The sequence below is a fragment of the Chelonus insularis genome, unplaced genomic scaffold (assembly GCF_013357705.1).
Source record: "Chelonus insularis isolate UGA/USDA-ARS -01 unplaced genomic scaffold, ASM1335770v1 contig_321_pilon, whole genome shotgun sequence".
NCBI classification, from domain to species: Eukaryota; Metazoa; Arthropoda; class Insecta; order Hymenoptera; family Braconidae; genus Chelonus; species Chelonus insularis.
The window spans coordinates 378,725-402,812 of record NW_023276492.1 but is presented as its reverse complement, the minus strand read 5'-3'; the positions used below and the strand labels follow the sequence as shown (position 1 = coordinate 402,812).

General features: G+C 28.8%; 1 protein-coding gene and 1 long non-coding RNA gene across 10 annotated transcripts in view; one reads left to right on the top strand and one right to left on the bottom strand.

The window, feature by feature from the left end:
* The window catches only part of LOC118065690 (nucleolysin TIAR), a 105,953-nt gene that overhangs the window by 17,162 nt on the left and 64,703 nt on the right, over window positions 1-24,088 (top strand). For all 9 annotated transcript variants that reach the window (XM_035081133.1, XM_035081136.1, XM_035081130.1 and 6 more), the window contains one exon: window positions 22,382-22,439. In XM_035081133.1, the coding sequence (XP_034937024.1) occupies window positions 22,382-22,439 (58 nt within the window). The remainder of the gene's footprint in view (window positions 1-22,381; window positions 22,440-24,088) is intronic.
* Window positions 1-24,088, bottom strand: part of LOC118065692 (uncharacterized) — a 113,361-nt gene that overhangs the window by 34,006 nt on the left and 55,267 nt on the right. The window lies entirely within an intron of this gene.

Below are 24,088 nucleotides of genomic sequence, written 5' to 3'. Positions count from 1 at the left end.
AAATATTTGAGAAATAAAAATTTTTTTAAATTATTAAAATAACTCTCAACAATTTGTACGCATCTGTATGTCTGCATATTTGCACATCTATTTTTATGCATATATATAAGTCCGTATATAAGTTTGCATAGTGGAGTGAAAAAAAAATTTTGGCACGATTTCTTATAAGATAATGCAGTTGATATTTATCAAGTTTAAAAAATGTCTAGAGATGCAAATGATTTGGATTTAAACTTATTTTTCTTTTTTCATTGATTATTGAATAACTTTATTTATCATGAATTCAATAATTATTATTAATTTTTACATTAAGAATTGTTTATTAAAATACTCCAGAACTCACAGAGCTTATATAAATTTTACTTGACTCAATTTTTTATTTTATAAAAAATGTTATCCAATTTAAAAGATTTCTTTTGAAAAAAAGAGATATTTGGGGATGATTCTCAACACAATAAATTTGTATTCTAGAAAAGAATAGTTGTTTTACATCAGATATTTTTGATTTAAATATTCAGATCAAAAAATAGTCATTTTTTAAAAAAAAAACATATTGTATATCTACTCTATTCAATGTATCAGAGACAATCGAAACAAGAAAAAGTTATTGATATCGTAATATTTTTTGTTTCAAATAAATTTTTTTCTTAACGTAGTTGTCAATTGCATCATTCATTCATGAGAAATCGTAGCAGAAAAATGTGTTTTCCTATCCACATACAAATAAATCCATCCATAAATATACACAGGTATATCTTTTTTTTGAAAACTATCTAAAAATGATCTAAATGCTTCACGATATAAATATTTCATACAAATATCATTTGTTATCGATCTTATAAATAATTTAAAAATCTATCCAAATCTAAAAGCCATTCAATATCAACGCAGATTCAGTTAATTAATTGAATCCATTAAATAAAATAAATCAATTAAATAAATGAATAAATGATAACTTGAAAAGACATCTATAATTTAAAGTCAGTGGTAATTACTGTAATGTCGTCATTTCAATTAATGACATTTTTCAATGGACACAAAGGAAACTAAATATTCCAGTACTATCAATGCAAAGGGCATAGCAGTAGGAATTTTCTTAAAAGCTCTTTGCCAAAGGCTCGAGAAGATGTTTCGTTTTGTTTTCACGAGTATATATAAAGCCCTTTTTAAAATATGATGGTGATACTGCGCTCTATTTATTCTTTTTTTTTCTACTTTCATTAATAATATTTCTATAGTGTGTTTAATCATCGATAAAGTCAATTTAATCTACGGTTCAATGAGCTAATTTTTCATATGCTCCAACAGACGATGAAAAATAACACACGTACGTTGTGTATAAAAGCAGGTGAATGCTTGATTTATTCTCAATTCTATCTCTGCAGTCTTTAAGCAATTTCTTTTTCGTTCAGTAGTCGCGCAGGCAAAGATTTTTATTCTCAAGGCCTAATCAAGAAGAGTAAACGTAAAGTGACTGATAGAGAGGATAAAGAGAAGAATCTGGTGAATGGAAGAAAAAATAAGAATGTCTATCGTGTGGATGAGAACTCAAGCTAGGATTGAATCGACGCATTATCCTGAGCAAAACCGGCAATTGTGGTGAAAAAATGAGACAAACGTGCGTGTCTATGTATTGTGCTGAAATACGAATATAAGGAGTGTGTACATAAATGCTTGAAAAAGGTGAATGAGGGGTTTGGAGAAAGGAAGAGGGTAGTAGTTAACCAATCGTGCAGTAGCTCTACACCAGATGAATATCAATGAGAAAAAACCACTCGTCGTGTTTTACAATTTTTCTTCTGTGACCCTTCATTCGTCTCTTACTTTTTCAACGAGTCCTGCTGCTCTCTGTTGTCGTTTGTTTGCACAAGATAATTTTTTCGTGGGCTTTCGACAATTCAATAGAGTACTGACTTATCTAAAATGAAAAAAATCTTATGAATAAATGTTATACACTGCATACTAAAAATTTTCAATTAGAACTCTATGAATTTTATAGATTTGTTTAACCTATTTTTATGTATTATCATACTCTTAAATAGCTTTTAAAAGTTCATCACAAAATTAAGTACTGAGTAAACAATTTTTTTTTTGCCAAGTCATTCATTAAAGTTAATTGTTTAAATATTAATAGAAAACCTGTGTAATTTTTAGCATAAAGGATTAATTGAAAATTTAAATTATCTCTGTGTCATTTAGAAGGGTAAGGAGAAAAAATCACAACTCGATTTGAATCATCCATAATAATAATCATGCCATGAAAATTCATGAATTTTCGTCAGACTTTACGCGAGAAAATTTTGAAGATTAGACGATAAAGTAACCTTTTCTCGGTCCACTGTTGGGGCTGGAACTCTAGAGAACGGCCACTTCTCTGATATCCCTAGGGCTGATATGCTAAGGTTTTTTCTACTGAAAAATTCTTATCTCATGAAGCAATAATTTTTACTGCTTTCCGTCGTGCTGTTACTTCTGATAAGTTCTTGACCAGATCACCGATGATGTAAAAATTACCATGATAGAATTGATTTTTAAATGAGCACATATCTGGGAGAGAAGGATAAAAAATGGCCTGGTTTATCTAATACGTACATGTATTATTATTATCAACGTATCAACATCACAAGATTATTTGTGTTGCCTCAGGCGAAGCATCTCAAATGAAATTTTTTTTAAATATATTCAATGGATGTTCAAAGTATAAATAATGAAAAACAGGTTACTTTTTTTTTTTTAAACTCTCTGACAATTTTGCCTTTTTATATGCATAAAATACCTTTTTACTCGATCATTTGTTTTTTATCTATTTCATTGTAATTGATCATAAAGAGAAGTTGATTAAATCAATCGCTCTTATTTTTTTTTATCAAACAAAATATTTAATACATCTGTTAAATAGGAGGGAAATTCATTTCAATATTTCACTTTGAACTCATTTGCAGCAATCGATTTCTAGATTATTCATTAATTTGTCATTCTAATAAAGAATTTAAATGTCATGGTTTTTGAAATACTTTTTTTTATTAAAGTGTTTTTAATGCCTTTTTCATTGAAAAAAATTTTTGTAAAATATAATTACTCGATTGATCTTCATTAAGTATGGTTTAATAAGGGATAAGTGGTGCAGAAGTAACACATTCCGAGGCGAACAAGTGGAGTTAATAGTTATTTAGAGCGTAATAAACCTGTTTAATTTTTTTACAATAATCCTCAGTAGTGTTCATTAGTTCGAGATTAATTCCGAATTATTATTATTGTTTAGAAAAAATTCCTGAATTGTACTGGGAATTTAGCATCCGTAATTAAAATGCCCTTTTTTAAACATTTTAAATTCTTAATCTGTCGTTTTCACAAAAGGGAAAATAATATTTAGCTCATCTTATTTTTTTCTTTTTGTTCATATTAAAAGGAAAAATAATTAATAAAATAATACGAATATTTTTAAAAGAGTCATAATGATAATACAAAAAAAAAATAATTAAAAAGATTTTAGTATTGATTATTGAACTTATTGTGATTGTTAAAGAATACTATGACAACAGATATTCACATCTATACAGATCTATAGGGGGCTTTTGCAACACAAATTGCTGTCTCAAGATTCATTCCTCACATTTATACCTGCGAAATCTCATTCAACCGGTCGTGAGCTTTCACATCACATAAATTGTTTGGATATTTCTTGAATGTGACAGCAAACGATATAAACTCTGATTTTAAAAAAATAAAGTGGATCATTTTTTTTACATAAAAAAAATGTTTTATATTAGATGAAATCTAGATAAAATGATCTTGCTGAAGATTTTATGGATGCAAAGGTTAAATATATTCTAACTTTGCTAATTCTTGTTCATTTATATTAATTAATACTACACTATATCCACAAAAATACTACTAAATAAAAAAAATCATGCATTAAATTTTAATTGTCCAGAAAAGTCCAATTTTTGTCATAGAAACCATAATTAATAAAAATCCAGATTAATAAAATTTTCTTCAATTTTTTTTATCATTATTAATTGCTAATTTACTTATATAATAAAGCTGATGATATAAATTAGCATACAAAGCTAAAATAAGTAGATTTAGCAAACTACGAATATTTATTTTCAGACATATCTGTTTTATTTATATATAATTAACACTTTGTCCAAAAGAAAATTGTTTAAAAAAGTTTTGAATAACAATGGAGCAATCACTTTGAATGATAAACATAATTTTCTGAAAAGCACAAACTTCTCTATGAATCACATAGATATTCAAATTTATTATTATTTTTCAAAGGAAGCACTCCGTAAAAGAAAAAATAAATACACTACTGATAATGATGATGACTCTATTCAACTTGATCTCTTTCAAATTCATTGAACCATGAAGAAATCATCATTTATTTCTATGAGTTCTAGAAATTTCTATTAAGTAGCAAAAATATACCGAAAAAAATAGAATAATAATTTTTTTGTAATTCAGGTTAATAAAATAATTATTTAACAGATATTAAATGAACATTTGGCTTACATTTATTATTGCTGTATTATTCAGAAGAGTGAATACACGATAAAGTAGCAAAGAAATGGTAACGAATGGAATAATAAAATGGCAAAGAGAAGACATATGTATATCTATTTTTCGTATGCAAGAATCTTAAATTTAAGTAAAGAGGTCTATAGAAAAATGCCTAGGCACGTTTTGCAAACGACATATAATAAACAAAGAGACAGTTTTTGATATGAGTACAAAATACAATTTTCGCACTCTATGTATACCGAATAGCTTTAACCGGTTGAAAGGGAAAAGGGAGTAATATCCTATCGCCAAGTTAGATGTTTACTCAGCTTGATTCATTTCTCCTTGCTCCATTCTGTTAAACACGGTATATAAATTGTCGTATGTGATTCTTGTATGATGAATTTCAGCTTGCCAGATAAAATTGTGTGTATATTTTAAAGTATAGTAAAATAAAACGACGATTACATTTGTCAGAAAACTTTATATCATCTCTATAATGGCAAGACTTTTTTCAATTGAAATTACTTGTATAGTCAAAGTTCAATTGCGAAAAAAACTTGTAAAAAATTTCAAGTATTTTCACTGGAGTTTAAACTTCTTTTTATTTCAGTTTTCGTCATTTTAAGAGTGAACAGTAGTATCCTTAATTGTCAAAGAAAAGTTTCTTGCTCGTCGATGTCTACTTGGTAGGCGATAGAATGTAAGCTGGAGAGGTGAAACAAGGGGGATGTTGGACCATAGTTTTGAACACCAAGAAGCAGATGGTAGGTAGCTGGATTAGTCTGAGGGATAAGGGTTTCTACTGCTTGATTCGAGATAATTAAGAAGGGCCAATTAGAAGTTGACAATTTGTTAGATGATGATGCGGTGAGCAAGTATAATCGAAGAGGGACAAATGAGAAAAGGAGGAAATTATCAGTAAATGAGCCTCATCTTATTTACATTCATTTGGGTATTAGATTATCAATATCACTACAATCATCATCAACACGAGGAAAAAAGTTCTCTTATACAAATTAGCCCAACAATTCAAGTATTAGCATTTTAAAAAGGGGCTTGAAAATTAGAGTGACATAAAAGATCATTTTTTAAAATACATATTACCATGAAAAAAAAAACATTCAACTTCAAGTGATAATTTTTTGTCAATCACCAACTAAACTAGACATAGAATACTTTTGGAAGAAGGAAAATAATACTCTCTTTAACTGAATCAGTAAAAGTCACTAAGAATTAGTGAAGATTCGTTTAAGAGAGTACCAAAGAAAAACAATAGATTTTGTTAAAAAAATGATAACATGGTACTTTGAATTCAAATTTACAGTAAAAAATTGCATTTAATTATTTTTTATACAGTAGATAAGTTTTAAATGAAGACCTAATGAATCAGAAAAAATAAAATAGCAAGAGTGAATGATTGAGAGAAAAATATCGTGAAAAAACTAGTCATCAATGAATGGAATATATATAGGAATAAAAAAAAAATCTGTGATAGGGTAAAGATTAAACGAAACATTAAAGACTTTTTTAATGAAAGCAAAAGAGAATCGTTAACGAATGATGCTAAAGACTAAGAGTGTCGAAAGAAGAGTACATGAGACATAGAATGAAGCTGGAGAAAGAGAAAGAGAGGGCTCCGCCCCGCGAAATATGGCGAGCTTTGCCAGAACGTGATTGGATGACGGGAGGACCCCGCGGCTTTTAAGCCAAGACATTGGTGCCTCACTGTTTTTCTCTGTCACTTACGTGCACTACTTTTTCCCTCATTTACCTCTTCTTTCTTCATCTAAAGGTTGAATGTACAAAAGGATTCAAAAATACGTTATCTCTCATACATCTCATTGTCAGCCAAAATGGGAAACTCAAGTATTTTTTTACAATTAATTTTAGGAAACTTTTTGAAGTATGCCCTAGTGTCCTATTTTCTGTACGCGGACCCCTTACTCGCATGTAAACTATATAAATATGCAGAAAATTATATGAGATGTACAACGACTGGAGAACAGGTCTGTGTGTAATGTGGTTTTTGCTGGGCTCGGTAAGGTGCAGGGGTGAGCAGAACGATGTAATGAATATATTTGCATATCTGGGCCGTTACCGAAGTGTTACTGGTATACAAGGTAGATATGAGCGAGGGTAAGGACTGCTCAGTTGCCAAATATTCATGCATCTCGCCTCAGAGCCAACCGTCTTCTATTCCAATCCCACGCTCTTCATCTTGCCTCTATCTCCACGTCTAATATTTACATTTTTTTAACACTTAAAATACAACCTTGACTAAAATTATTCGCACATCTTGAATACTCATAATATGTACACAATTCATCTTGTACACAATTCCGTCAGGACATCAATGAAAAAGCTTCAAGCTTTTTATTGTGATGTGTGTATGAAAGAAATTGTGTCATTCTTGTCATACTTTATTCATATTAAAGTGAATTCCTGAATCAGATTCCATAGAGATTGGGTGTCTTGTCGTAATGCAAGAAGAGTCTTGATAAATGGGTGATCATGGTAGAAAAAAAAAATTTTTTATTGGTCAATCATTACAAGCAGTACCACTAGTTGATGAAAATAAACAATTTTAAATAATGTTTGTATTTTAAAGTCTCAAACAATTAGTCAATAATTAATTTTAAGTATGGCTGACCAAAATCAGACAATACCACTGAACTCTTTTTTAAATGAATTTTGACAGAATGTCGAAAGCTTTTAAAGCTTGATAAAACATAGAATAACGTAATTCACTATTTTTATTAATTCAATGCACCAGAATAGATTAAACAGAAAATTAATTACTCTATAAAATCCACTTTTTGTTTATGAACTTTTAAAATTTACATTGAAGTAAACATTGATGTATATTTTGAGTAAAATAGAGATATAAAAAATATCAATATCTGATTATAATTCATGAAAAATGTAGTGCGTACAATAGATAGTTTATCGAGCAGCATGATCCTGTTGCACAGAAAGTATGCAGTAATTTTAAAATATTAAGACATCTTTAAGGTAAAAAGTATCAAAATTTATTCTGCCTCGCTCAGTTTCTTTTATAGCAGTAAACTACTTCAGTAGCTCTAAACACTTATCTTGTTATATAAACATACTTTTTGTCATCTTTTTTAAGGCATCACACATTACACTTACATTCTAGAATGAATAATATCTATGGTAGTCGTACGGTTAAATCATCCAGACAGTTTATGTTATGTATATAAAGATGTAGCTTTTAGAATTTAGAGTTCAGCTTGGTGTCATTAATCAAACATTTTTTATTGTCTTTAGTACAATTATTTTGCTAGTCATGAGAACCTGTGGAACATGATATTGTTAAAAATATTTTATCATTGTTAAAAAGAAGAAATAAATTCTAGATAATTACACAAATCTTCTATGCATGGTACAAATCGATTTAAAAGCAAGTGTGTAGTAAATAATTACTTAGTATTATCCTATAATTCTAAATAACTCGAGAACTCTACTTAGTTTCATTATGCTGCAGGGTAGAAATTGACAAGGCACTTGATGAGACAATTAAAATTGAAAAATATATCAACGATAATTATTATAGATAACTTTAATAATAAGTTTTTATGTTACTGCAATATTACTTCGTGTGACAGGTGAAACTTTTCTTTGACAACTTTATTTGCTAAATTGAAAAATATTTTTCTAATATTAACAGTAACGTATCAGTTAACGTTTTTTTTTTATCAGCTTTACAAGTTTATCTCTTTCATTTCTCTTGAATCGATAACTTTTTTAAAAAGTTGAAAAAGCTCTACACGAAAAGAAGCTTAGAGTTTTAATTACTGTAAAAGTAAAATGAACATGCTGAGTTTCATTCAGGATTTATTATAGATTATTTTAATTAATAAAATATAATTCGTTGTTTTACGATCGGTATAATTAATGTTATTAAAAATATAAGCTATACTAATTTTTTTATGATTCTAAAGTTTTTTTTTAAATCAAATAAATTCGAGCAGAACTAAAAAAGTAGATGTAATCTGGGAAAATAAAAATTCATATAACATAGAAATAAAGAGAAATAAAATAAAAAAAGTTGGTTGGTTCAATTTAATGGATTTAGTTATTAATCTTGAATAGATTCAACAAATTCTGATCAATTAAATACTAAACACCACACTGCAAATCCAGGAAAATTTAAATGTTTAGTAATAAAGTGCTTAAAGTGTTTAATAATAAACACCTAACTGTTTATAATATTGAATACTATAAACAAACTATTTTGGTAAATAGTAAGAAGCGATTAAAATTTGTGTAAAAAATTACAATAGATTGTTAATGATATTTAACATTGAAAATACTTTAAATGTTTAGTTTCTAAACACTTAGATTTACAGTGCACGATTTACAATTCGTCACTTAAAATTTATTACACATATAATATTTCCTCTAATCATTTAAGAATGGCCTAAGGGATTTTTTCGGAATCTAATCTTCTTCAAGTATCCTCGAGGTAGACTGAAAAAGAGGCTGCAGATCAAAATCTGTCAAACCGTTTTCAATATACTGTCGATGAGAATTTTGCTTACATGTGAACAGACATTTACACATACAAATATGAGTATAGAATACAAAATATGAAATAGTCAAATACGAATTGAGAATACTGAATGCAAAAAAGAATAAATTTTGAATAAGTCAAAAGTTTATAATCTTTTTCGCATAGCTATCATCTCCAATGTATTTGTTTCTTTAGAGTTTAAAAATTAAATAAAATGATCATCTAAGCCTCAAAGTACAGGGATGCTACAGAATACTAAATATTCAATATATAATACTTGCAGCTGTTACATTACCTTATTCTCCTCCATGTTTTCTATGAAATTAATAAGAAATTAAAATTTACAAAATTATTCAGGGTATTTCCTTCTTTGACCTCAGAGTAAAATTGTGATTATTTTTTAAATGTTTTTCTTTTCTATTTGCTGAACAAATGACATGACATGTGGTATATAAATAGCTGTTGAAGTGAAAAAGACAGATGCTTCTTATATCATTCATCTGAACAATAGAGAAAAAAAAAAGACAGATGAAAGTTTAAAAAATTGGATACTGTAGAAAGCTGAATGCTTCAAAACATTTTTACATTATCAGTAGTTCTTGGAAAAGTGGAAAACTAATTTAATTCTTTAAATAAAGTAATTACTTTTCTGTTCATAAAATATCAGAGCTCATGATCGATTCACTTCGAATTAAAAAAAAAAGGAAACTTTATGAATAATACTAGTCAAAAGAATTACAAGTTATCTTTATTAAAAAAATACATCTTAATATCTTTTTTATTTATTTTACCATTAATTACTATCCAATTTTATCTACTATAAATGTATAAATCTCATCATGTAGTAGATGAAGATTTAAAAAAGTGGAATTTTTCAATTAGAATTATTGAAAATAGTTGAACTCATTATCACTATTAAAGTCTCATTGAACATATAATACTCAAGTTTATTTCGCAATATAATAAGATTCGAATTTTTAATATCTAATTAGATATGAAGATAAAATGATAAATTAAACAATTGTGATTTTTTAGAATATTTATAAATGAATTTAAGACCTAAAAAAATATTTAGAACATAAATATTAAACGAGAAACTGAATGTTTAACAACGATTGAAAAATAAATAAAAAATCTCTCGCACGAATTATTTCATACTCATCTACTTTTTCAATTTCACCTTTGACAATAGATAACTCTAGATAAAAGAGAGTTTAAAAAATTCATCTCGAATGATAGAAAAAATAGTGAAATCTGGGTTAAAACTGAAATAAATACAGTATTTTATGAATCATGATACAACAGGATTATCTATATTCCATCAAGAGATCAATATAAACGCATTGAATATAACACAGCAATGCAGACTTAGCGATTTTAAAAGGCTGAGTATGTACACCTAATTGTCGGGAACACGTCCACCCGACAAAATTGAACCGACCGCGTCGAGCTGAGCATCAGCTTTTGTGGTTGTGCTTTCCAGCAGCCGATAGCAATGGTGTCGACCACTGTCCCTCTACCAATCCCCAACTCCACTTACTTTTAAATGCTGTCCTCGCGGTTTAATGTTCTCTACACTTTTGTTTAACAGCTTTAGTCTCGACTTGAACGCCTGTAAAAGTCAGCATGTTATATACATATATCGACTCTATCCCTTACTTTCCCCTTTTTTATGCTCTTTTCGCTGCAAGTTTAAATTGAAAAAGAGTGAAATGTAAGAAAATAAAAACTTATGTATCCCTCTATATACATAGGGAAAAGAGATGTTTAGATACACACATAAGCCAGAAGTAAAAATGTCTTGACATGAATATACTGTTATCATTTGAAATACGAAATCCCAGACGGATTCTATCTCAGAAAGTGATTTTAAACGATCAGATTTTTAGTGTGAGACGTTCAATTTCCTGTGTCCGTTAAGGAATTTGATTTCCTCGACAACCTCCCTAACGTAAAAAGCTTTCGGTAATATACCTTCATATATACATTCAATTTGCGTGATATCATTACATTCTAATTTTCCTTGATTAGTTTGAAATTTAAATGCGCTTTATACATGCTTTTATACTTACCTCAACATTTTTAGGAGAGCTAAATAATTATTCAACACAACACACAAAAAATTATTCAAATTTACAACGCGAAAAATACATTTTGTTATTTTTCTACTCTACAGCAATAGACGGGGGAAAAATTTTTAAACATAAATATTGCTTTGCTTCAGGCAGTATTTCGCGAATAATTTATAATGGAAAATTTTCTTGATAAAATATGTCTGTCAGTTTAACAATAGAGTTTTAAGCACAAATTATTGTTCGTAGAGAGTAGGAAATTTTGAATATCATTTAATAATAAAAAAAAAAAATTATTATTCACTTCCCATTATGAAATGTATTTTTATAGGGTCGATTATTGAAATTCGTAATTTTATCATATCTTTACGTTTTGGGACATATTAAAACGTATTAGAAGGTTCGAAATGGATGTACGTACGTACAATTGTACGCACGTATATCAGGTTTTTTTTCGTTTTCAATATAACCACTGCAGATATTGACTCCAGACAAATTTCATTCGAAAGATAATACAATTAAGAAGATCTGAAAGGACTTTCAGTTTCAACAAATACGGACCAGCTGTTTTTTTTAAAACAAAAAGAGTGTAAAAGAAGTTGAGTGAATAAAGCATTTGAAATAGATTCTACTTATTGAGTGATTAATATTATTAAAAATGAGTTCAATATGAATACAATATGGTGATGAAAAACTCCACATAACTAAAATATTATATCGTGCTTACATTTTGTAGTCAATATTCATTAAATCATTTTTAGAGAGAAGACATAAATGTTAAATAATAATTTTGTGAATATTGACAAATTAATCAATATTTTTTGAAGTTGACTCTCAAGTCAAACTTATCAAGGCATGTGAAAGTAATTAAATATGCTCCATTGATTCAAAATTAATTTTCACTCGAGATACGAGATATTTTGTTAAAAAATTCCAAACTAAAGTGTATTGCCTCACATATATACACTTGAGAAGTATTTTATTTATTTTACTTTCGTTGTGATAATAGTATATGTGAATAATAAAAATACTTGAGAAAGTAGAACGTATGTCTTTCTTTTTACAGTTGAGTTTCACAAGAGGACAAGTTAAAATGTCACATGGTCAATTTCAGTGTTTTCTTTTTCACATGTTGGAGAGAATTCAACCATGTAGACAAACAAAAATAATCAAACTCATTTTATTCAACATATTTTTTGTATTGAAGAATCAATAAATAAACATGCATTTAAATTATTGGATTCGATAACTTGGGTCATTTTAAAAATTAAACTGTTCAAATTAATATCGATCAGTTCAACACTTCAATACCTCAGCTAACTTAGCTATTTTCACAGTTCTATCAGTCTGCTTTTATTGATTTTCATTATTAAAAAAAATTTGAAACATTAATCATAGATTATCGACTGTGGTGAAATACTTAATAATTCAGTGATTCTAACACATCTTTATTGATGTAGCATACATGTAAATTACTCAAAAACATAATACATTTGAATTATTAATCCAATCTATTCACTATTGATCTGAATAAAAAGATGATTTTTATTTTTTCAATTACCAGAAAATGGTCAGAGTAATTAGAAATGATATGAATGAATGTTAAAAAGGTAATAAAAAATAGTAACAATGATTTTTATTGTAATTTTACTATTCTTTAAACACCCAGTGGTTTATCACAGAGTCAAGTAATTACAACTCGGAATGATGGTAGAGCAGGTTCATTACGATTCTTAGTGTTTGGAATTTAGTGGTCGTTTACTAATTCGACAGTGATGATTATGAACCTCCTATTAGTTTTCCCTTTCATGTCAAGTTTCCATTCAACAGAAGCTGCTATTGAGTAGCCTAAATAGGTTATTAGTTTAATCATTAATTTTTTATATTACACCAGTAGGTTTCGATACAGTAATTAACTTGATGTATAACCGTAAGCTACTTGTGTTGGTGAATTGAAAATACCTAATTAATATTAGATCACTACTAAACTCAAAGCACAACTTTAACCCTTCATTTTCATGGCTATACAGATACTGAATATTAATTTACCATGAATTTTTTAATTTAAATTTTTTATTTAAAAATGAAAGTATAAAAATAGAATAAGAAGAGAGGAAACCTCAATGGTTTATTGTGAAATAAATTTCCAATTTTCAATTGTTATATTTCAATTTCTCTTCTTCTTTTGAGGGTATAAATTCAGAGGAAAAAGACTATTTTATCTCTTGTCAAGGAATGAGAAGAAAGACTGCTGTAATAATATGCTTATGATTATGAGAGATGTTTATGAATGTTGAGTGGATTAGAGACAAAGTTGAAGTAGTAACAGACTAAGTTTTGTCACTGATCATAGGAGATGCCTTCTTGCCACAATTTCGATAGTGAATTATTCAAGGATCGCCTAAAGGGTGCTGCAGGCTGATTTAAATCGACCGTCTCGCTTCAACCCTCAAGGCTTTTATACGCCGCGCGTCGCGTTCAACTTGGGAACTCGTTGCCCGAGGCTTTTCCGCCCTATATTTCAATCAGTGCTCCTGACAGGGAGCTCCCGACAGTAGAACCGCTTCTCTACGGTTAAATTAATCGACCTTTAAGCACGAAAAATTCAATTCAAACCTCTGATGGGCCTAGTATTTTTATTCCACTTTTCTATTCCCCCTTGGATTTATCAAAAAATTCAAGCCGAAAAAGAAACAAATGAAATGTTTTTTTTTTGTTTAATTTCAAAGCTTTTTAATTGCAGACAATAACGAATATTTGTGATAAATTAATTGGAAGAATTTTTAGATACAAAAGTTGGAATATTTTCATAATTTGATCTTTTATCAAATTATTTAGCTGTTGGAGAAGTTGAAAAAGAAGTCGAATAAGAGTAAATTTTTTTAGAAAAATAATTTTAAAAAAATAAAAGGTAAACGATTAAAAAGTTATTTCTAGTAAGTTATAAATTGTTCTTTTATTTAAATTTTTTCTCTTCAAGGCTTGGAAGCTTTAAAAGTTGGTTAATTTTATGGGATATCTTCTGAAATAGCCTTTTAATACCGAGGCAGAGAAATTCTTTGTGTGAAGCATCTCACACAGCAATAGCCAGTGAAGGCAATGAATTTTCTTGAAAAGGAATTTCCGAACTTCCAATATTTCTTCAATCGAGTAGTTGGAATGTCATATATATCTATATGTATATACATCTTTATATGTATATAGGTATATAAATATATATACACCTCTATCGTTTATGTGTTGTATTCCCTTTGATCCAAAACACTGAGAATACGAGCCGGAGGAATGTACGTACAAGCGTTTAATGTACCTCAAATATGTAACAACTCGAAACCCACAAAACAAATTCCTCAGGTTGTATTTATTTATCTTATTGTTTCGGTGTTCACATTTTGTGTTGTTTTTTTTTCGGTCAAATTATTCACTCTTATACTTCATCTTTATAGAAATTCAAGTAGTTGAACGACTTTTCTACACTCAGAGGTGTTGGATTTACATAAAAATGGCAAAAGTCTTATCAACCAACCAAATTAATGTACATTTTAATTAAAATTCTGGAGTTTTTTTTTTCTTATTTTAATTAGATGAAAATCTCATTTGTTAAATTTCACTTATAATTATCATGATATACATGAGGTGAAAGATAGTTTGATAAGATATTAAAATGAACTACGTGAATATTTTTCATTATATGCACGATACTTATTAAGAGACAAAGAAATTTTTTTTTTAGTCAAAAATATACAAACAGCATTAGAATTCATAATTACGTAACAGTTAAATATAAATTATTTTCATAGTAAAGTTCTATTTTTAAGAATTAATTAAATATAATAAAAAAAAATATTATCAAATTCAAATATTCATCAAAAATGTGATGATAAAAAATCATAAAAGTTTTTATAAAATAATATAAAAAAATCGTGGGAAATATTTATGGGATAAAGAATTTCTCTTTAAATAATAAAGCATTTATTGAAGCCATTAAAAAATGATGATAAAAGAGCAAAAGATAAAATGCAAATAAAAAAAGCAGAAAACATCAGAAAAATTATCCTCACATCAATTTAAGAGTGTCTTAAAAAAAGTTTATACTACAATTGGTTAAGTAATTTCAAGGATTCAATCTCAGTGGGAAATTTTAGCTTTGATGATATAAATAACTCAACAGCAAAAGAGACTGATAAAGCAGCTGGAATAAATTATGCGGAATTTTTTAGTAATATTCAAAAAATGTTGTGAAATAAAGAGGAGATAATAAATGGAGAGATAAATTATTTAAAAACAAGAAAGAAAAAAAAATGTAAAAATAATAAAAAAGACGCAAAAGCTATGAAAAGTGCGGTGAGAAGTTTATAAGTTAGTAATTTGAAGAACGGAGCACGTACACGGGGTCAGATCTTTGCGACACTGAAATAAATCAACCGCCGAAATTCCTTACCCCAATGGCTTTCTCTCTATTGCCGTTGTCTCGCTTTATTTCCCCTACCTCTTCCTCCTTTTTCCATTGCTATTCACCAAGCCAACACTCACGCTAAAATAGTTGGTATCGTCACAAACGTCGAATATCCTTCTCTCTTCACCCTCTCAAAGCTCAAGCGCTCTTGATCTGCATAGAGCTTGTATATGTATACATCAGCGCATGGTTATTTATTCAAGAATTACTGCTACTTATAATACGCTTCTCTTTATTTCCCGACATCGTGGCCCATCGTAGAACAGATTTCACTGTGATTTAATGGAGTCTCTTACGTATATGTCTGAAAGTGCTTTTGTCACTTTCGTCCATTTTAACATGATTAATGGTCATATTTGATTTACAACGTCATATTGTTGTACATCATGATAATGCGTTGTGATTGATATCAACGCAATAAAATTTTACAGCATTGAGGAAATAAAACATTTATAAAAAATATTGTTTTTAATTGTTAAAGTTTTTCTTGCTTTTTTTTTCTTTTGAGAGAGGAAAATATTATTTTAAATGTTTAGATGTGTTTGGACAAAATAATATAGATATTGAGACAGGAACGAGTATCGGTTTATTTACTTGAATAAATTTCTCACATAGAGTACAACCAAATATTTGTGTATCAGCGTAAAATTATTTGTTCTATAGTATACCAACAAAATTATGGGACTCTATTTTTCACAGATCTGCTTGAATTTCTTTTGCAAATATTTGCTTTAAGTATTAAATACCTTTCGAGAAAATTTACAATCAATTAATAGGAAGTTTCCAGACGCATACGAAATGTCGGAACAGACTTAAATTATTCTACTTTTATAAAATGAAATGCGCTCTTTTTTTCCATTCTTTTCCTAAGTTTATGGGAATATTTTTTGATTGATTAAAAGCATTCGATTGCTCAAGATTTCAAATTCTTTCAATTTAATTCTTTTTATCAAATTATTTCCTATTAAAAAATATTTTTGCCAGAAAATTCACTGTACATCTCAAATTTTAAAATGTTTCATTTTAATACACTTGAAGTGTTTTAAAACGACGTCACCTCATTGATTTACATTTTAGTTATTTTTAATGCACTGAAATGTATTTAAAAAATGACTACAATGCTAATAAAATGCACAACGTCATATTAAAATAAATAAAGTGCATTAAAATAAAACATTATGATTTGCAGTGCTTGATAATCGTTAGAAAAATTCTAACCAGCTAAGTAAAAATAAATATTTAATTAAAATTAATTTACTTCATATTTTTTATAATAAAATTAATATATTTTTTAACTGTCTTCGATATATTTATTTTCAAATAAACAATTAAATATATATTTATTTATAAATAATGTACTTGAAATAGGTGAAAATAGATGTAAGTAGTATTATCCGACTTCGTTCGGGCACCTCCGATATAATAGTTTGAAATTTAGTGTTCAAATCTTTATTAATGCGCTGTTAATTCCAGAGGCAACGTAATGAGATGTGAGAGTCATTCGTAAGGAAAGTTGAATAAAATTTTAATAAAAAACATCACGAGGTATTTTGATGTATTTAATAAAAACATATTGAATATCACAAACATAAGACTTGTATATGATGCGCATATAGTAATAACATAGTTATGATACATCATCATGTAGATTACTTGTGTATGTAAGCTTGAAGGGATTTTCTCAGATTAGCAGTGTTTACGATTTAAGCGCGTTTACCCACTGAACAAGTGTGTATTTAAATAAATCCCCAGAGTTAAATAGCGTGGTATTGTTTGCTATGATTAAACATCTTAAATTACATTGGCAATATTTTTCTAAAGAAAATGCCTTTAGCTTCTTAAGGAATTATATCCTCATCAATTGATTTTAACATTAAAGCTTTCCAAGTACAAACCCTAAAGTAAATAATTTATCGACTTCATAATAACTGTCCTAGCGTTGCTTAAGACAATTTATACGTTACTTTTTTTACGACATATGTCCTGCATTATTCTTTATTTATTTTACTTGACGATTTTTATAGGAGGATAAAAAATAAAATGTGGTTGTGCACCTTAATATATTAAATAGTTTCAATGGCTCGATACAGCGATCTGTGTACGCAGGCGCATTCGTGTTTCGAGTTTCGAGACATCGCTCGTTGTATCGTGGCTGTATCGATTTATCCCCCTCCTTCAGGCTAGTCCCGGATTCCCCCAGTAGTGCGGGAACGGGGTAAGTAAGAAATATTTAGTTTTGTTGCGGAACCAAGGGTATATCTGAAGATATCACTAATTTCGCTCAACACTTGCTCGATTAGTTCCACGCCGAATTCTTGCATCGTGTGAAATATTTCAACTATCCCGAACATCTATTTAGATATGTACGAAAAATAACTGAAATTACTTCGACATAGAGAGACTGAAAATTTTTAAATTTTTTACTAATAAAAAAAAAAAATTCATTTTTATTCTTTACTATCAACATTTTTTTCTATTATGCCGTAAATTCTACCTGTTTATTTATAAAAATTCCCACATGAAATGTTTTTACCATAAAACCAATAGAATATTAAGAAAAAAATTGGTTTTCGTATGAATGCATTTATTTTATCTGTCATAAACTTATTTGATGTACTATATTTCGCACAATGCATCCATATTTTATTCAATACAGATTATCGGTGGCAAGTTTTCCGCACCATAAATTGAATAATGTAAATATAGAACATATTGGCAAAGAAAAGTTTGTATTGATGTTATCAAAACCCACTAACTCATGTGTTTTCGAAAGTTTGCTCCTTGACACCTGTCAAATTTCGTGTTAAGTACATTTACATTTTTATTCGTCGGTACAATATGATAATGTTTCCGTATGTAATCGTTGGATGGCGTTGGAGTTGAATTTTCACTGGGAAAAGAGAGAAAATGAAGCTTTTCTTCGAGTGTTGGTAAAAACGGGAATAGCTTTATATTAGTTGGCCTAAGTAGTTGTTTCAGATTATAGTCAGACGACAAAGGCACACAAATAAACAAACAAGCTAGATAAATAGACAGATCCCATGGATAGGAAACACTAGTAAATGTAAACAATGAAAGGTAATAGAAGGAACAGGCAAATTTAATTTCATATTTATCAAATGCTTCCCTTTTCCTTTTTTTCTAAATATCATCAGAGACTCAATATAAACTTGAAAACAATAGACCATAAGAGGTGCTTTAAAGAAGATTAGATTTTTCAAAGTAATACTTTTTTTCTGTGACCTCACGTTATATTTTATAATAATATGTATATAGTTTGATCATAAAAGTACAATCTACAGAGATAAATACCGCTTCTTCCCTTGTGAATGGAAAGGGGTTGATGGTGCATTGAAGCATACACGCACGGTTAAACGTACAATCGCCTGTTTGGAGTATGGCCACACGGAAATATCGACTTGTGTCAGTGTGAAGGGATAAAACCAAGTGAAAAGTTGTACGACAGTTGCTATACCTACAAACAAGTTTATAACGTAGGTGCGTGCTTCACGCGACATCTCATGTCTTTGTTGAACTGCATGTAAAAAAGCCATCGTTAAATTAATAATAAATAAATGAAAAATGGAAACCCTGACACGAATTATATTTATTGCAATTTCCAATAATTATTTCTATGTTAATTTGTTCAAATTTACCGATGCAAAAATTTTTTTTTGATCTTAAAAAAATTGTTGCTGCATAAAGATGATAAAGGTAATAATAAGTAGTAATTAAGAGAAATATTTATGCGATAATAACAGTTTCTTTTAATAAATAAATCCATCATGTAATCTTATCGTTTATGTGAAATATTCCAACACAAATTATACCTATTCTTATAATTTGTTGAATGAATAAAATTATTGTAAGCACAATTTATGCGTCACTGATATACTAAATAACATGATGAATACATATGATTTAATATAAAATAAATATTTCTTTTATAAAGCTCAAAGTTTTATGATCTCAGATGTGACACTTATTGATTGATGTGGTATATCATATAAATAATGTATTTTATATGACAAAAAACTTTTGACAGTTGGTGTCACACACTAGATATATCTACTCAAAAAAGCTTTAATAGTTGAGAATGTCTCTAAAATAAATTTGGTTAAAATTATCGGGAAGCTTCATTTAATGCAAGACTGAAGAAATTTGTTGCTTCACTTAATTGTAATAATTACGTTCTTATGTTAATTAAGTGAAATTAAATGGATGAAAAGTCCGAGGTAGGAAAAATCTATATTCCTTTCTCGTTTCACGTTCAAATTTCAATACTTTTTGATACGTAACTCTATCCAGAGCTTTTGTCTATATAATGGTACTTATTATGTAAATTCACAGCCAATATGTTCAGTTCAACTTGTTTCTTATCCTGGTATTTTTCTTATCTACTTTCTTCTTGCATACAATACCAAATTTTTCTCTTCAGTTGGGTTTTAGTTGTTTTCTTTTTAGTCCATTTTTGCGGTTTTTCTTGTTTTTCTTTATCGCTCTCATCGCATAGTGAGAGTGTGAAGGGAAAAGGTGATTTGTCGTTGCGGATATGAGAATGGCGAATGCCCCTCTGGACGCAATATTATTTTAAACGATGATATAGTAGGACTGCGTGGTACTGTAGAAACCGCGTGATGCCTATTACTCCTAGTTCACATTGTGTGTAAAATGAAAGTCACAAAACATGTATCGTTATATAATTACACGTTTTCCTCGCATTTCTATGACTTTTTCTTTTACCACTGTAATAAACGTTATTAAATTACTTGGAAATTTATAACTTATGTATGACAAGGGTTCGAGGTTATTTTAACAAATAAAAAATCTTTAGGACACGTTGTAGTAGACCGAAATAGCCTCTGTAGGTTAACGGAACAGTTGGTAGTAGAATGAAAAGAGCGGGAAGGAAGAGTGATGTGGGGTGGTAAATGGCAGGTACCACCAAGGACGAATTAATTCGCAAACTTTGAGGCAAAGGACAACATTTAGGCGGCAAAGTTAACTGGTGGTTATAAAAGTAAGTGAATCTATCATGAGGAAAATGATGATGAAGAAGACGATCATCATACAAGACAGAAGGAAAAACAGACGAAGAAAGCTTTCAAGAGAACTTTAGTTAGCTCCGCCCCTTACCAATAGAAAAGCACAGGGAATCAGTTATCTTCTCATATAGCGGCCAATGTAAAAGAGCTTTGGTCGCGCAGTCTCCACAATGAACCAATCGTGATATACCTAGAAAAAATTACACATCCGGTAACTACTGACTTTTTTGTTGTTCTTCGACATAAACTTGAAAAAAATGTGATGTTCTCCATCACATTGTCTCAGCATAACCACCTGTATCGTTTTTACTTGCATTACCTCCAAGAACGAACGCTATTACAATCATTTAAACACTTCCTTCTATTTATGGTTATGTGTACTTTAGAGTGCCATGCAAGAAATATATATATTTCAAAAAGTAAAAACATAACTGAGCTAACAATAAGAGTGTTTTTTTATTGAAAATTTTTCTCTAAATGTTTCAATATTCTTGGAATATTTTAACTTTGTTTCAAGTAGAACGAAGCTTTTACATTTTTTTTTTCGTTTCTATTAAGAGTTGTAAATTTTTTATCATTTTTTTTATGCAAAAAATATCCAACTTTGATAATTAGGTAGTAAATCATTGATTAATAAAAAAAATAAATATAAAGAGTGCTTGATATTTTTTAACAGACCTATTAAATAGAAATTACAGTGTTCCGCAGTAAACGGAGGATATTTAAATTACTCATAAGAAACTGCCGATAAAATAGGAATTTTTATGACCGACTCGATTTGATCGTAGACACACAAAAATTTTAAATGAGAAATTATGAAATTTCTTACAAATGTCATAATTCATAATTACGGTTACTTCAGTTTACGGTAGTTGTACCTGATAGAAAGTTTCTTTCGTGGATTTATAATAACGACTATTTTTAACCTACCAGAAAAATTAACTTGAGAATGATAAATTTCTTTTTCACATGAACGAGACTGTCATATACATACAATTGTGTCTCAAATACGTATAAATTAACTTTTGATTTACTTATTATCCTCTTTTTACGTTCGATAATATTTGGATTTTATTAATTAAATACACATTATTCCTACAAAAATTGGAAATATAAAATTATTCAGAAGAGTTTAAAAAAAAAGGGTAGTTAATAATAATATTATTCATGGACTTTTTTTCATTCTAATTACGATTCTCCACAAAATGAAAAATAAATGATGCATAAAATAGACCAACAATAGCTTTTTTAATTTTAAGTAATTATTGGTATAAAAAAAGATGAAAATAATAATGTGCATTCCGACGAAAATGTTTACTGTGCACATTTACCTTTGCAGTATTTATTTTATTCCATATATTTATAGTATATACTAAAGCTAAAATGTACATTATATAGTATATAAACTAATATTTTAGTGTCGCATAAAGTATATGTGGAGCAACGGATGCGGCAGGCGATTCTGTGTTAGCCTGCAGAGTGCAAACTAGACAACCCGGTGGTTCGAGCAAACTATTAAAAGTTGCAAATTGCTGCAGACACGCTGCGGGTCTGTTTTAGCGAACTGATTGTGTTCTATGTATTTCTATACTCCAGTAACTTGTCTCGCCTATTATAGACCAATATCTTTTCTATCACTGAAGTGTCAAGACAACAGAGATAAAAAAAACACGAATATCAATAAAAAAATCATTCCCAAGTTTTGATTTAATTTTTTTCCAATTTATTCCACTATTACTTATGGACTGTTTTATGTTATTTACAGGACATGAAAGTCAATTGGACAGCACCAATAAGTAATCAACTGAAGCAGGATACAAGCAGTGAGTACACTCTGATCATAGTTTTACTCCTTATTTTCCTACTTTTTAATTTTTTTTTAAAAGATTTAAAACCTGAAAAATATAATTCAGTAACTGTTAGTGACAATTTTGAGAAATATTTGCTATTTTTTTTTTAGATCTCTTCAGAAACTTTTTTGAAGAAATAATTATTTTTAGAAGTACAGATAATTTTATAGGAAGATTTCTACAAAAGTATAATGGAAGATTTTTTTTTTTAGATACAAGGATATTTTTATTACAGTCGTCATCATGTCGAAAACCCTTCTAGTTTATTCTTAAACAAGTTTCTACCCTTTCAGTTATTGTTAGAATAGAATTAAAAATAATTTTTTTATTTTTAATCTCAACCAAGCTACTTTAATGGCACTCGATCAGACCTTTCTGATAACCATTTAGTAATGATTATAATTATCTTTGATAAATTTTATGCAAAATTTGTCACGTTTATTAATTTATGATGACTTCAAAAATCATTGGATTGCCACTTTTACGAAATAGTAAATTAATTTAATCAAATTTAACATACAATAATAATTCATAAGATAATAAATATAGAATCCATAAGCGATTTTAACGTAAAAAGTTAATTAGTAACTTGATGAAAAATTATTATTTTAAGAAGATTATTATAAAATAAAGCATAATATTTTCTACCGAAAGAATAATCAGTGTAAAATTATACATCATAAAAATTATGATTATATACTTCAATTAGTACGATTTAGCGTATTTATTTATCATTCAACAAACTTTGTCGAAAATTTTATGCACAATAAATAACTATTTGGATGAGAAATATTTAAATGAAAATTTACAACACCTAACAAATGAATTCCTGATTTGTTTCTACACATGACATTTATTTTTAATGTGTGATAATGAATATTAATTTTTCCAAACCTGATAAACCAACAACTGAGATTAAAATATTTACACTAAACCACATCAAAAAATGTGTTAAATCGAGAAAAATTTTTTATTATCCATTTCAGTAATTTTATCACAGACAAAAAAAATAATTTAGCACGAAAGTAGTTTCACACAAAAAAGCACTGATAATCCTAGTGTGAAATATGCGTTTTGCGAAGTCAATGTTGTGTTTAAATAATTATCATTGTGTTCTCGTTTAAACAGTAATAAAATATTCTCCTAGAGTTTATGTTTATCTAGATGCTTTGAAATAATTAAAAAGTTTACAGCGCAAATAATATTATGTTTATGAGGACGTTGAAAGTAATCAGTGGTAAAACAGTTGGAAACGTCAGCCAAAACTAGAAACTAGAAGAGCTAGCGATGTGAAACATGCAAGTGGATCGTGTATTCCCTTTGTCAAACATTGTCAGACGTTGTCGTCCGTAACCACTCTGTATCTACCCGTCTGGTTAGCCTTCGACCCGAGCTATTGGTGGTGCTTGTAATAGCGGTGGTCACGCGTCGCGGTGAAAGCTGCCGATGGCATTTGTGGTGACGCGGCGAATCGGTAGACCACGCGTCCACTTTCATATGGGTGGGCGAATACACACACACACATATTTCTCCTCAGTAACCACCTGGCTGGCCAACAACACATTACGTTGAGATCGTTTACTTGTCTAATAGAAATCAACTTATATCAACTTCATTTCTAT